Source organism: Merops nubicus, unplaced genomic scaffold (genome assembly GCF_000691845.1).
Source record: "Merops nubicus isolate BGI_N331 unplaced genomic scaffold, ASM69184v1 scaffold26714, whole genome shotgun sequence".
In the NCBI taxonomy this organism is placed as follows: domain Eukaryota; kingdom Metazoa; phylum Chordata; class Aves; order Coraciiformes; family Meropidae; genus Merops; species Merops nubicus.
Genome location: NW_008606624.1, coordinates 3,033 through 19,026, shown reverse-complemented (window position 1 = coordinate 19,026; position 15,994 = coordinate 3,033). Strand labels below are relative to the sequence as shown.

The 15,994-nt window shown below is 37.4% G+C and overlaps 1 protein-coding gene across 1 annotated transcript in view; it reads left to right on the top strand.

Moving 5' to 3' along the window:
- Window positions 1–339: 339 nt before the first annotated feature.
- The window catches only part of LOC103772387 (E3 ubiquitin-protein ligase SH3RF1-like), an 18,242-nt gene continuing 2,587 nt past the window's right edge, over window positions 340–15,994 (top strand). Inside the window, 7 exon segments of the mRNA XM_008939717.1 lie at window positions 340–355; window positions 752–1,101; window positions 1,830–1,940; window positions 9,199–9,350; window positions 11,739–11,909; window positions 12,055–12,314; window positions 15,832–15,994. The exon segment at window positions 15,832–15,994 is cut by the window's right edge and continues 25 nt beyond it. Coding sequence (XP_008937965.1) covers window positions 340–355; window positions 752–1,101; window positions 1,830–1,940; window positions 9,199–9,350; window positions 11,739–11,909; window positions 12,055–12,314; window positions 15,832–15,994 — 1,223 coding nt within the window.

Below are 15,994 nucleotides of genomic sequence, written 5' to 3'. Positions count from 1 at the left end.
AAGTATTTGCAATTAATATAATATTAATGTTAACAAGTTAACAAAACAGAAAATTTAATTGTGAACAAAACCTCATTAGTTAAGCTGAAAGAAAGAAAAATCTGTCTGAGTGTTCTTAGGCACAGAGGTGCGGCCTCCGCATTAGAAAATTCAGAGCTGAGAAAATATTTCCACAGAATTGCCAATGTATGTTTTATTTCTCCTTACACTGTGATATACTTGTGTAGCTACTTGTTGTCAGGCAGTATACTGATATGGCTGATGCATAGTCAGAAGTTTGGTTTTTTCTACCAGTAGTATTAAAGATAGAAGCGTAAATCACAAGGAATACTGGGAGGAATGTCGTCAAGAGCCGGTATGCAAAGGTGTGGGTTTCTGTCATACATACAAACAAAACAATACAAAAAGCTTAAAATGAAATGAATATTCACAAAGTTTTGTAATACAGATTTTTGTATTATAAGGTCAAAGGGGACTGCTGTGATTTAGTCTGACTTCTAGATAACGCAAATAATGGACATTGCTGAATTAATGCATGTCTGGACTAGAGTTTGTCCTTTCTTGATTGGAACTTTACCTCTGATTGGTGGCCCACACCAGCCCAGCAGTGTGCTTGTTGGGTTTGTAGTGAAGAACTTGTCACCCTGTAATGACTAATTTAGAGAGTAGGTGAGTACATCACAGTTTTAAGTTGCATGGTTTAAATTCTATTACGAATAAAAAGATAATATATTCTGTTGTTATATTGAAGTGACTTTTGTAAATGAAAAAGTACTGATGTGTGACTATCCTTTGCAGTTTAACACAGCAGCCAAACAGCTGATAGAATTGGATAAGCCCTCAGGTTCTGCTGTTGAGTCTGGAGAAGGTACCTCTGGGGCAACCCCCAACAATTCAACACAAAAGCACACTGATGCTAAGAAAAACACCAAAAAACGGCACTCTTTTACCTCCCTCACTATGTCCAACAAGTCTTCACAGTCTTCTCAGAACCGCCACTCAATGGAAATTAGTCCTCCTGTCCTCATCAGCTCCAGCAACCCAACGGCAGCAGCCCGCATAAGCGAGCTGACAGGGCTTTCCTGTAGTGCCCCTTCTCAGGTAATTTACATGAAATCAAATACAAATCATGTGTGTGTTTTTTTTCTCTAATAAATATAAAGGTTTCTGATCTTGTCAGATTACATACTTAAAACTATTAATTATATATAATTAATATTAATGTACACCGTCACAAAGTTTATCTTCCAACATGAGAGCATTTAAGGAAAGCACAATTCCCTGTGCAGTGATAGCAATTACTTTCCATCTTGTAAGCTAATTTTTTTCACAGTTGTTAATTCTTAAGTGCCACAGAGATTTTTATTATGTTGTGGAAGCTCAGCACTGGAGTGATGTAATTTCTTGGATGTTATCCTAAATTTAATATAAAATTGGATATTAATAAAGTCCATCAAGTAAAAGGTAAATTCAACTTGAAAATTACTTGAATTCCAGAAAAGCACCATATTAATCTGACTATGCTAAGTAAAAATATTTATCTATCTGGCTTTATTAATCTCCTGTTTCTTCAAAGCTTTTAGTTACAAACTACAGTTGTTAGTAAATAATTGTCTGTTTCACATAGAGGTTACATTCTGGGACAAGAACTAGTAATGAAAACTAAGAAGTGTTGGTGTCATTTTACATGAACTAATACTGGTGATCTTGACCATGAAGCTTACAGCTGTCTCAAAACCAGCTCTTACTAAACTACTCAGAACTGACACTGCTGATTTGTTTGTTGTGGGTTTGGGATTTTGTTCGTTTGGTTTTATTTTCTTTGACAGGTTCATATCAGTACTACGGGGCTAATTGTGACTCCACCCCCTAGCAGCCCAATTGCAACAGGGCCTTCTTTTACCTTCCCATCAGAAGTTACCTACCAAACTGCTCGTGCTGTAAGTACTGTTTAGGAATACTCAAGCTTCCCATTTATCTTGGGTCTGTACAGAATTTTTTATTTTCTCAAATTCTGATACACAGATTTGAAATTATGAGTTGATGATCACATCTGTGTGATAGAAAATGGTATAAAGTGAACTATAGCAAAAGCATTATTGATTCAATAACCTTTACATCCTGTCCTGTGTATCCGTCACTCGAGCTGTGCTCTGTCATTTCTCTGTCATAAAGACAAGAAGCACACTTCCTTCCAGAACAGGGTTTCTTTTCAGCGTGAGTAGGAAAGAGATTATGCTGGGGGGGAGGTCAGGAGAAATATGCAAGATCTTACAAAAAATCATCAATCTGATTGATTTCATCAATCTAGCTGCCAGATATTTTTGTCTTCATGTTATAAAGATTATCTGAAAGAAGTTTTAAACCCCTGCTTTCTCCTAATTAAATAAGATTATTTTAGTTGTGTGTACACCTTGTGGCAGATGATGAATCTATGTCTAAGTTAGGTACTTGGAGATCAATAAGAAAAATGGTTGCAAATGGCCATCTCTTAAAAGAAGGAATACATTGCAATGCTGTTTCCTTTGGACAAGGAAAATGGCATTATCTTCAAAAAATGCAGAATTTCCTTCCAAACCAAACTGAAATTCTTTATTTTACTATGCTTGTGGCGGAGAAGCTCTGGAATGTCTTGTGTCATACCACACTTGCAGAGCATGACCTTAACTGCAGTGAAGATTGTGGATACCAGTTTTCAGAGATCTTCAAGGGAACTTAATAAGCCTCTATTTTAACCATAGGAATTCTCAAAATTTAAGTCCTGTTTCAAGTCCAAAAAGTATGCCCTTAACCCTTAGGGGAGGAGGGGCAGGTTCTGGGCCGGGGTTTTCCAGGTCTGGGGGGTGTGCAAGCTGCAGTTTGTGCTGTCTGGAGCCCATGCAGGGATCTGTTTCCTTTGTAGAATTTTTTATTTGTTGTTATACCTATTGTTACTGCTGTTGTTTACTATTCCTTCTGTGTTCTTGTAGTAAATTCTCCTTATCTCAACCCACGGGATTTTGTGTTTTTCACCCTCCCTTGCGGGAGGCTGGGGGGTGAGCGAGCGGCCACTTGGTGCCCGGCTTACGCCTGGGGCTAAACCACCACATTTTGTTTTCACCTTTTGACACTTGGATGATTTACATATTTGTCTGCAAAACTGAAGGCAGGATTTTCTGTCTTTTATTGTCAACTTTTTGTTGTTTAAGTAGATGCTTAGATGTGGCTTGGTTACAACTTGGTTACCTTTTAACATCTTTCTTTGGGGCTCTAAGTTGAGTTTTTCAGTTCTTGAAATTAAGTTGTTGTTATTTTCTGAATTATCTCCAGTGCTTCCTTCTGGCATGGTAAGCACATTCCAGAACGGGGTACAGTACTAGCATGGTCTGTTTCAGTGATGAAAATATTGATAGTATGACCCTTTTACTTCTGTTAGTCTGATGTTTATATCTTGAGAATTTGCATTTATTCAATTGCCCTGAGAGGAGGACAAAGTTTATGTTCAGCTAAATATCCACCATGATCACACAGATTTTCATTGTCAGTAGTGATGCAGCAATTGCTCTCATCCAAATAAATGTATTTAATGTTGTTTGTTATTCAGAAAGATGCCGTTAGTATCATTATACAGACGTGTGCTTTGGCCTTGCCTTACTGAGTAGTGCAGGTTGTGCCGTAGCAATGCTGTGTCCTTTTATTGTTAGCAACTCCTGCAGCCTGGGGATCATCTGTTCCTCTACCATTTGGAGAACATATATTCTGCAAACATTGAGTAATTGATTTGATTTGTGGTGAGATACTTTTTGGAGACGATGAGGTAGGTAGGATTCAAAACATAATTTCAAAAGGTCTGTTAGAAGTTTTCTTTTTTTCTTCCCCTCTCAGTAACAAACACTTTTGTTTGTTATTAAGAATCAGTACTTCTTTCTTTGATGCCAACATGGAAAAATGCTTTATTTTGGTGCTAGTGCAAAGTCATTAAACCACCTTGGGTGCTCTAGTTGCATAAGCTTGTTCAAAAGTGATCTCACCATTGATACCCAAGGGAGTTAAATTGCAGTGCTAAATGCGGCGTGGAGTGAAATTCCTGCCGCGTAATAGTCCTGTATGCTGGAGTGCTACCTTCTCTTTGTGATAGCCATGATCCTGGTTATGTTTCCAATTAGACATATAATTCCCATTGAGAATCTGAATTCTTTTCTGCCACCCTTTTTTAAAGTCAATAACCTTCTGTACATAATGTTCTGTTTCTTCTTGACACGTTTTCAGCCTGAGTAAAATATAAGATGGCAGCTCAGGCTAGAGTGAGGCTGTTCCTCTGTTCTTTCACTGTAGATGATATTAGATGATGACGATGTAGTTTATAGTCACAGGCTGTAAATCCACCTTTCCTCTTCCTTCATAAACTCTTGTTTTAGTTTTAGAAATATGCAAACAGGTTCTGACTTGTCAAGAGAGAAAGTGATGTTCTTGTCTCTCTAGATGTCCCCCTTCTGGAAATACCCTCCCTGACTTTCAGAACATAAATTTTAGTTGTATGATTTAATACATCAGAAGTGGTTGGCTTGAGTCCTTTTGCTTTTGTATTTTTTGCCCTTTTTTTTTTTTTCTTTTCTTTTTTAAGTGAAAAAGAAATGCAAAAAGTCTTTTTTTTTTTTTCCTTCATTTCTCTGACCTTTTCACTTTAGCTTTTTCTTCATGTCTGAATCCTAAGCAAATAACAAGGGAGCTGGATTGGAACAGGGAGAGTTACTCTTTAGCATGAAGATGATTTAATTAGATCATCTTCTTGTCAGTCATTTTGGTATTTATAACACTATTTACAGTAATTGGCTGTTCTTCGAGAGCAAGCCCTTTCCACAACATTTTTTATTTCATGCCAAACTCAGATTAAGGGAGAAAGAAGAAATCAGAGATGATGAAGATGATTCCCCATCAGTGAAGAAGAGAAGGATATATTCCTTTACAGTAATCCTGAATTTATGCATTTTTGCTACATGTATCTGTCCTGAATCTAGAAGCAAAGAAAAGCCAGTATCTTCTTTTGACTTCTGTAGGAAAGAAGGCTATTTTATTGTTAAGAGGAGGTACTTTGAGCTGTCTTGTTGGGTAGCAAGTTTCTTCAAGACAGCTGAGATATTCCTAGCCTAAAGGAGCCTGTGGGCCTTTTATCTGTGTACATGTAGAGGGTCACATTTTAGTTTGTCATGTTGCTGTTTTGGGAAATATGAAAGTTCAAAATTTAATTCATTAAATTAATAAATGAAAATTATTTTTATTTTGTCTATAATAACCTTTTGTAGATGCTGTTTGGTACGAAACATTTTATGAGGTAAATAATTTACAAATTTGCAGCCAAAATTGCCACAAGTAAGACTTGGAAATGAGAGTGCTTTTGTTGAACAACCATATACGTATTTGCTGCTTGGATCACTTAAGCAAATTTTAATTTCCATTCAAAAAACCTGTGATAATTTATTTAAAGACTTTATTTTATAGCAGCAGTTCTTTAGCCTAGTTCTTTAGCCAGCAGCATTAATTCTTATTCTGTGTTTTGAGGTTTGATTCTTTGAAACTGAAGTAGCTATGAACTGAGACAGAATTCTCACAGCTGAGGCTTTTGACTGTGATGTTATCACTTACACTGTTCTCTGGGAATTCAAACCACAACTTTGCTCTTAATGGTGGCATTAATTGGTCAGCTCTTCTTGGCCACTGGCATTTTTGAACCTTGTAGCTGCTTAGTATATTTGAAGTTCTTTATAAAATATAAATAGATGTCAAATTCAATAGTTGTTGGGTGAAGATATGCACGTACAATTACGTAAGGCTCATTTACTTGGCAGGAAATTCTTGGATATAATTTATAAGGTAGTTATCTAATTGGAGATCTAGTTGCCATAGATTTTTCTGGAAAAAGTCTTGAAGGAAGTATGTGGTTTGAACCATGATATGCAAAAAAGGGAGACAAAATATACCACAGCAAAGTCAGAGTTACATTAAAAAGCAGAAAAAGAAAGCCAGAATGTAGCAATAACAGATAACTTGCCTTCCTTCCATTCTGCTTTTACAGTCCTTTGAGAAGTTAAAGGTATTTTGGACTGCAATTGACTTAGGTAGCCTTCTGCAGATTGAATATGTGGACTTTGAAATGGTGTTTTGGTATGTGCACTTCACTAGCAGAAATAGGAGTTCTATATTTGGATGGTTTATATTCACTTAGTGCTGAAGGTTTCAAAAATTTTTAAATCTCTGTTTTTCTGATCTGTTTCTCTTGCCGAAGAGGCAAAAATGCCCCTCTACATTAAAGAGTATAAAGTAGTCTGAGTTACTATTCATGAGGCACAAGCTGAGAGGGTTATAGTATCCTGATGACATTTGGCTCTCTTTCATGTAGTTCCAGTTGATTCAGTAGTGTAAATTAGCCAGTGTAAGTGGTTTAATTTAAGAACTGTTTGAGTTTTAACTAACAGAAGTTCAACTTCTGCTGGGAGGAGGAAGCAGCTGAGAGAAACAAGGATTTGTGTGAGAGGCCTGTTCTTGATAACATAGTTTAGGAATTTTGTTAAACAGCCTTAATTTGTTAGCCCTTGGGATTTTTCAAGTCATATATTTTTTTTCCTGGATCTTGAAGGAGTGAAGACAGTTGATAACTTCTTTTTCCATTTCTGTGCCTTTTGTTGTTCTTTGGGTGAGCTGGTTATCCATCTTCAGTTGACTGATAGGGAAATGCAGCTTACTTATTTTGAAACTTAGTAATATGTGTGCATTTCTAGAGAATGAGCATAGATACTATTTGAAGTTTTTACATAAATTAATTATATGCAATGTTTCATCTTCCAATTAAAAAACCCAATCACTTATTTGCTGTTTTATATGCATGAAAGTACACTTATTGCCTGAAAAGTAGTTGCAGAAACTTCCTGTTTTTCTCCCTCACCTACATAAAAATATTGTGAATTATTTTTATGAGTGTATTTTATTAAATCATGTAGGGTTTGCATATATTCTTTCACAGAAGGTTGAATATGGGAACCATCAAAACTAGCTTGTGCTCTGGAGGAAGGTGTGTTTCTCAATAGATAAAAGAATAGTTATATACCAGAAAACGTATTGAAAACTTGACTAGAGCTTTTATTAAGTGCACACTGATAAAACCTATCAGGTAGTTTATTTAGATTTCTAAGAACTTGCCATGTCTTTAGGAGTTTAATTGGGCTGTGGCTCACTGTAGGTTTCATTACCATAGTAATAGACGTGAGGAGAGGAGCAGAACCTGAATAAACCAGAATAAAATAGAGACAGGAAAATGCCTTTATTGCAGCTAAAGATAAAATTTATATTGTGTGTTCAGATGAATAAAATGCAATGCCCAGCATTTATATCTTTGGAGTTGCAGGAAGTGTGGAAGCATGACAGCCTTGATATTGTGCATTAATAGGTTTTAAAGATTTACAACTAGTTATCTTCTAAAGTGGGTTTACAGATTTTGCCATGTATAAAGGAATCTAGATGCCCAATTTAATTTGTATTCTGTAGACAAGTTGCCTAGAAGTTAGATGCTCACATCCAGCTTGGATTCAGCTAAGACATTTGTTGAAGGTGACTGGGAGGTGGAATTAATTTCAGCTGTAAAGCAATTGAAATAGAAGTGGTGGTAGTTCAGTATGAATTATCAAGATATTTTAAAAAGATTGTTGGATGGATGGGGATCTAGAATATGAAGCAAATACAATTGCCATGCTTGTCAATAACCATTAGTATCAAAGCTCACAATGATATCTCCAGCAGGTCATATCTTCTTTGTGTGGATAGAGGAGGCCTATTTGGTCTTCAGAAATTCTTAATGTACAGTCAGAAAAAAAACTTCAAATAAAAGAAGAATAATTCAAACTATACTATGCATTTTATATGAGAACTAAGCATAAGAAGTTTGACTGGAAAAACTATAAGAGTTTATAGGGTTTTTTCTAGATTTTGAAAGCTTTTCATCATGCAGCTCTATTTCAGAGAGCTGTCTTCTTATTAACACTTTCACCAAATGCAGTGAGGTAATAACCACATAATGTAGAACTTAGGTAGTGTTATTTGCCATGTAGGCTTTTGTTTAGAAAAACAGGAAAAAGAAAAAAAACCCAACCCTTTAGAAGTAGGCTCTTTGAGGGGAATTAAATTACTTTGAGTTATATATTTTTCAAACTGATAACATAGTGCTGTGCATTTATATGCTGCTCTGCTGAAAGAGCCAGGCAGTACTTCAGGATATTTTGTTAATTTATATTTTTGTTATGTGGTTTTTAGATCTGAAGTGGCGTGGTTTAGAGCTTTTTTTTAGTATGAAAGGATTGTCTTAAGTTAAAGATCATGTTAAAATGAATTCAGGTTACATGTAAAACATTGGAGTTTTTTTATTACTCTTCGTGTGTGCATTGCAAGACAAATAATTATTTTTGAAAGGGGGAGGGAAAGTTCTTTTGTGAGAGACTTTTCCCGGGAGTGTCAGTACACAAGGTCCTAAAGAACTGTCTGAGGCTTTAAGGAGCAGAAGGTAACAATTGTTCCATTGATTCTCAAAAGGCACAGAAGCCTGTAGGCAGGACCCCTATTACGATCTGCTTGCAAAGAAACTGTGCCTTTTTACTGGGGTGCTTGTTAAAGATTACCAGTCTTGATAGTACTGAATTTCAAAAGCTAACTCTTTAAAATAGAAGAATAGGAGAAAGTGGTAACAATAGCTTAGTGACTGTGGGCTCATATTGTGCTCCTTTTGTAACCCATATATCAAAAGAAAATTTACCGCGGAAGGGGTGGGTCTGGGTGCACTGCTGCTGAATTGTATATTAAGTTTCAGCTTCAGGTTGCAAAAACAGTCAGGTTTCGAAATACAGTCAGCAGCAAAATCTACCTCCTGGAAGGCTTCTGAATTTTTGTTGAGTCCTATCCTAAAGATGTTGTAATTAGAAACTTTTTTCCCTGTGCTGAGAGATTTCTTGTTGTTTGCTTAATTAGCTGCCAAGACTTCAAGATTTTAGACTGGAAAAAGAGAAATACAGACAAACCTAACTCTCCAGTTACATTGTACTAGTAGTTAAAGAAATACTGATCATCTGGGATTTTTTTCCTATTTCCTTAGAATATATATATATTTTTTTTTCAGCTGGTTCAATTAAACAGTATTGATCATCTGTTGCTGTTTTTTTCTTCTTCTCATAAAATCAGAATATGAATCCCCCACTTCCTCCACCACCTCTCTTGTCTGCTGCAATCATTGCATCAGCTTCTTCTGGACCTCAGTCTGCAGGAGTACAAAGGCCTACATCAGCATCAACTGACCAAATGACACATTTACGACCACAAACTCGTCCAAGTGTGTAAGTAAGATTGAAACCTTTCATCAGTCAGAAAAATGGAATGAGATCAGTAACTTCACATGTGCTCACAACGTGCCAGCTGGGTATGTTCTGCTAGAATTCCCAGAAAGCCAGACATACAACTCAGAACAAAGTCATCAACACATACATAAAAGTGATATCCCCAAACAGCCTTCACACTGAGGGTTATTTATGTCTTAGGTAAATATAATCAGCTATTGCTGTGTATAGAAATTACTCCTTTCAAAAATATAAAGTATTTATCATGGAGAAGATGAATGAGTCCTTGTGTTAGTGATGAAGACTATGGAAACTCACATGTGGCAAAAACTGGATTGAATTTATTTGGTGTTTTCTATTATGAAGAGGCTGTTTGCATATGGAACAACCTCTGCAAAAAGGCAGAAAGTGCCGTATTTCATTTAGATTGTTATATTAGCATGTCATTGCCAGACTGCTTGTGTAAGCTGCAATTGAAATTTGACTGAAGATTCTATGGTTCACTTAATTAGTGGAAGGCAATTTGGAATGAATGCGGAAAGCTGCTAGTTAGCATTATGTCTTCACATTTGTAATACAAGCAAATGTGTGCATCCTTCTGCCTGAAAATGTTTTGTTAATAACATGTTCTGCTACAACATCTTTCTTCTTGGAAACCTCTTTGTGTGCAGCTTGGAGAATAAGAGCGATGCAAGAAAAAGTACAATTCAGGAGTGTCTGAGCCATTGAATAGCACACTTTTAAATAATGCAAGGACCACTTTTGTTTTCTGTCTTTATTTTTATCTTCTCACCAGGTTTCCTCCCACTCCAAAAGAGCGCCCTTCTTGTATAGCAGTTGCACCTGGATTTGGGCTTTTTCTTTGGAGTCAAGCATTTTAACACTGCTTCTTAGAGATCATTGTGCTTAGTGCAGTTAGTCAAGTTCCTACGTCATTTATTCCCATCCTCCATCTTCAAAGAATCACTCTATATGGGGATAGTAATGAAATTCGGAATGGTCTAACTAAAAGGGAAGTTAATGAACACAAATTAGAGCACATCAGCTGCTCTTTTATAGACCTTTACCATGTAGCTTCATAGACCACCCTTAAAGCATGTACCGGTGAAGCTTTTTGTTGCCAGTGTGTCATGCGTTGCCTGGAAAGCATGTTTGGGGCTCGCTTTGCCAGGTGCCTGTATTGCCTTTAAAGCATTTTTGTAGGTGATGCGGTTTCCTGGGTAGACAGTGAGGATCAAAAGTCTAATGCAAAAAGGAGAAGAAGCATATAGTTAATGCTGTCGTTACTGTTCAGAAGAGATAATTTTGATGAAAGAAAGTTTTCTAAAGCTGCTATTTTACCCTTGGGGTTACAAGGGGATTGGGAAAGACTAGCACTGCAAGTAATTGTGGATCCTTTTTCAGAAAAGGGGATATTCTACCTGTCTTCCGTAATTGGCTGCCTCTTGTGAAAAGTATATTCTTTTTGAGAAAATGTGATGTATTTGAATCCTATTTCCCATAGGTCTGGATCCATAATGATATAAATATTTTTATATAAACAGTTTAAGCAGTTTTCTTAGGTTCGAACTGTGGCAGAAAATAGAACATTGTGATGGTTAAAACAGTGTCACTTTTTAACGTGATAATAGGATAATCACGTGCATCTTACGTGAAGCCTTCCCTGGGAATATTCCACCATGCAGCTGCAGAAGCTTCAGTTTTATTTTTACTTTTTTTTTTTCCTGCTTGAGAATACCTTTTTTAAAAAGAAAAAATACAAATTTTTTTGTGAACTCTCACTGTGATTTCAGATTCACCATGTTATGTGTTAATGTTTCTTAGAAGGAAAAGGAGGAAATGAACTCTGCAAGGGAATCACTGCTAGCTACCTTACCCATAGACTTAAGTTCTAGTTACAGGTCTTTTTTTGTTTTGCAGAGCAGTTGCCCAGGTTGATTCCACTTTTGCAGTTTGCAAAGTCGTTGTGATAGTGATCTTTCACTCCCAACTAACAGAACTTCTTCATGCTCCTCACCTTCCAAAAGAAGTTTGCACGTCACAAAGTGTAAACAATACTAGAAGCGGGAGCAGGGAGAGAGAAGTGGGATGTAACTGATAAAATACATATTTAAGTAAAGTTCACTAATTTAATGAAGAATAAGAATAGTGTTATTAGAAGTATTGTACCTTAAAGTGCCATTAGGAGGATATTCTTAGTAGTCATTTTGTCCCTTAATACTGGCATAACTTCTCTTCTAATAATGTAACAGTATGATGGATCAACTCACACATAACCCTTTCTTCCGCATCTTCTCATCTCTGACTTAACTCCCTCTGCCAGAAATAACAAGCAATCTTTCCAGTTGTGTTAGGTTTATCAGATGCACCTACTTTCCTGTGTTTTAGGTATATTGCTGTGTACCCTTACACTCCTCGAAAGGAAGATGAACTGGAGCTGCGGAAGGGAGAAATGTTCCTGGTGTTTGAACGCTGTCAGGATGGCTGGTTCAAGGGAACTTCCATGCATACAAGCAAGATTGGGGTTTTTCCTGGAAATTATGTGGCTCCAGTTACAAGGTATATTTGTATGCAAGTGTCTAAGTACTAAAAAATTATTCTGTTCTTGTATTTAATGCTAACATTGGATAATAGAAGAGCTGCAGATTTTAGTGACTAGCTAATTTTTCAGTTGTGTTTTAGTATATTGCTTTGGATTTTGCAGGACAGTAACAAGTGCATCACAAACAAAAGTCCCCATGTCTACTGCTGGCCAAACGGGACGAGTGGTGACTATGGTCAGCCCTTCCACTGCTAGTGGAACATCTCAGAAGCTCCAGGGGAATGGTGTGGCGGTGAGCTCCAGCACAGTACCCACAGCTGTGGTTTCTGCAGCACATATCCAAACTAGTCCACCAACCAAGGTCCTCATGCATGTGACAGGACAGATGACAGTCAACCAGGCTCGCAATGCAGTTAGAACAGGTAAAAAAATAAAAGAGCTTTCTGTGTGTGGTAGACAAACTATAGGGTCTGTCTGGGAACCTGGCCGGAGTCAGTGTATGTGTAAACTTGTTGTTTTCTTTTTTTCAAGGCTTTTTAAATGTTTTTTAGTGTTGAATGCTTTCTGAAATGGCAATATATCTGAATTGTTGAATCTTTTATTATTGTCCTCTAAGCAACTTACATACTTCTACCGTTGGGAATTTATATGCAAGTAGTTCAGGTGGGATTTTTTTTTTATTCCAGCAGTATGTAGGGTGCAGACATTCCTTCAGCTTCCCCACTCCTATTTAGTAGTAAAAGCCAGAAGAACACTTGAGTCAGAGCTTACTTTTTCCTGTTAGCTGCATAACAGCTGCAGATTTCTCTAATTTAGCATTCACTTTTAAATTGTCTCCTAACATCTTTGAAGACCTTTAGTATTCATTCCTTCTTCTTTTTCAGGTCTCTGGCTCAGGGTTGGTCCTTAGACGTTCCAGTTTGTTCTCTAACCTTGATTGCAGCTTCTTTCAGCTTTGATCTGAAACGCTCAGGCTATACTGGCTTCAAGGTCCATATGATCTGTGTTGTAAAATTATGCATTTCTGACAGGTATAACTCTGCCTTTACTGTCTGGGGCAGGCCACATCATAGTGAAATATGCCTTGTTATTTCAACCATGATCCAAAAAGATTGGTAGTAGTGTTTCTGAGTGTTTTTGTTTACCAAATCCATGCATTTCTCTGTGGATTTGCCAGGCTGGGAAAATACCACACAACTGGAGCCTCATCTCTTTCAGTTGCGCCTTGGGCTTCAAAAACAAAGAAAGAAAGAAAGAAGAAAAGGGAAAAACAAACAAATAAACAAAAAAACACCTCTCTGTTTCAAACTATCGCAGAATTCCTTCTTTCAGCCTTGAATTTGGGGCCTAAGACCTCTTGGCTGAGAAGGTAATGAAAAATGGTTTGTTTTTTTTTAATCACTAAATTCTTTCTGCCAGACCAGAAGAGAAAGCAAAGGATGCAAATGGTATTCTCTGTTATGCCCTTAAGGATGATTGTCTCTCGTGGACTCGAGATCTGTGAATTAGCCCACACCCTCTCCAGAGTCATGCATGTCCTATGAACACCCTGTGCAGATGCTTGTCAGCACCAGGTTTGCTTTTGGAGGCAGGATATGTACATATGTCTGTAGCTATTTTATTTCTTTAATTTGCCCTGTCTTCCTCATCTGATCTTAGGCTGGAACACATGTGATAGTCCTCTTTAACAGCTTTATTCTTTACCTTTAAATAAGAATAACCAGGTGCTATTTGCAGCTCCTGAGAGAAACTAAACAAAGCATCTCTACTTTCCTGCCTTTCAGGCATAGGTGGTTTCTACTCTAAATCCTTCTTTTGAACTGCCCCCAAGCTTGCAAGGGACAGCACAAAAGGAGAAAACTCGTGTGTGCTCCAGAGGCTTTTCTGTCCCTGCATCTCTGCACTGCTGTCAAGATGAATAAGCTGTTACATTTCCATTCAGCTGGAAAGCATGACAGCATACTTCTCACCAACATCTTGGGTCCAGAATGGAAAAATCAAAGGGGCTGCACTCTCTTCACAGAGAACCCAGTGCTGGATTGTGCTGTGAAGGTGTGCTGTTAGTCACAAATACAGATCTGTTCCATGTAAGGGGCTGAGAACCGAAGCAATAATGGCTGCTTTATGTTCAAAAGTTACAGGGAACTTTGTAGCCAAGACCTGACAGCTGGTCATCCTGGGCTTTGCCCTAGCACTTTTGCTATGTGAATACTCTCTTGATGAGGCTCCACAGGTCGATGCTGCATTTTGCAGGGCTGTTCTTCTGTTTTAGTTTAGCTCAGGATTTTGATGGACCCTTCTTCAAATGATCCTAGTGAGACATTGCTGGACATCACCCTCACTGAGGGGGTATGCAGTCTTTGATTGAAAGGAACATGGAAGAAAATGCATGTTCTGCCTATTTCATTAAAGGTTGAACTGTATGAAAATAGGGCAACTTGAAACATTTTTTTATATGGATTCCATCAGGGATAAGAAAACAAAAGAAGAAAGCTATTCCATGCTTGCTTTCTGTTGATTGCATATAAGTGTAAACATATCATACAGACTAGCAGCTACTTGTAAGAAAACTGACTTTGTCTCAGAAACAAAAGGCAGTGTAAGTAATTATTTTTTACAAAAAAATCTAGCTGCACTCTCCTTATCTTTCTTTTTGAAACGTTTGTGGTACTCAGAGTTACAAAGTGTCTGCTACAGGGCAAGAGGTTATGTAGCTAAAAATAGACAGCATTTAGTGGTGCTTTCTTTTTAAGAAATAATTTGTGTTTCCTCTTGTAGAGACTGTAATTTGATCTGTAGGACCGTAGGACCATTACATCAGATTTGTGAACTTTGTCACTCTTCTCTAACAGACTGTTGATGCAATCTAACCAAATTACAAGGGGAATTTTTAGAGAGCAGAATAAAGAGAACAAGTGCTGGAGGGTTGATTCTAAGATACCACTTATAACTAGCCTGAAACTCTAATTAGTACTTGAAAAATCAGAACAAATTGATACATTTGAGATGTACATGAGCCAAGCTAGAGGGATGAACCCTCCTTAGATACTAAGTTTCAGACTATTTGAAGAAAAGAGACTGGGCAGCACTAGGGTGCTGCACTTTGCTTTATATTATTCAGTTGTCTGCACTTCACACTACACTTTGGTGCAGAGATACACAAGCTGTTGAAATGATCCAAAAGCATGTAGCGTTGACCATGTAACTATAATAACAATGTTGCTTCTTGGAAAGGATAAATTAATTCCTGTAGAGCTGTGCTTTGCAGTCAAGCTGCAGCCCAGGTTAGTGTATTCAGCCCTGTGCTATTCTCCAGCTTCCAGTGTACATGTTCCTTCTATTTCACAGGAGTATGAGGAAATCCACTTCTATATTTAAACATCCCAAGAGACAAGAGCTTACATTCTCAGAGAAACCTCTCATAGCAATAATTGCCACTGTACTTATTGTTTGAAAGACCCACTAAATTTGTTGTGGGTTTTGTGATGAGTTTAGGGAAAACAATCCAATTATATTTGTAGCAGCTTCTATAAGGAGTGTTTCTTCCTACTTTGTTTTATGTGCCCTGACAATTACATGGCATATTAAAAGGAACAGACAAGTTCCAGGCAGTCTTTAGTTAGCTCTTGCAAAGTGAAGATTACATTTTACTTGTTTCTCTATGTGAAGCATTTTACTTAACAGCTTGGATCTTTCCACAACAGTTGCAGTTCTGTTACTCTTCTGTCGTGTACCAGTGCAAACAGGGTAGCATATGCTGATACTTTATTGTGGTGAGATAAATTTGATCATGTTTAAGATATCATTATAGCAATATAAATGGAAGTTACAACGGTAGGAAGGAAGCTTCCCGTGACTGATTAGCTCTGACATAGTGAATGTACCTCATTTTCTGTGTCTTGTGAAAAGATGAACTCACATTTTATTCTTCTGTTCTAGTTACAACACACAGTCAAGAAAGACCTACAGCAGCAGTCACACCCATACAAGCACAGAGTCCAGCATGCCTTGTTCCTGCAGCTGTGATCATTCCCAGCCACTCTGTTGCCTCCCAGCAGCTCCAGCCCCAGCTCCCAAATACTGCTGCTTACATTGCGGCTGT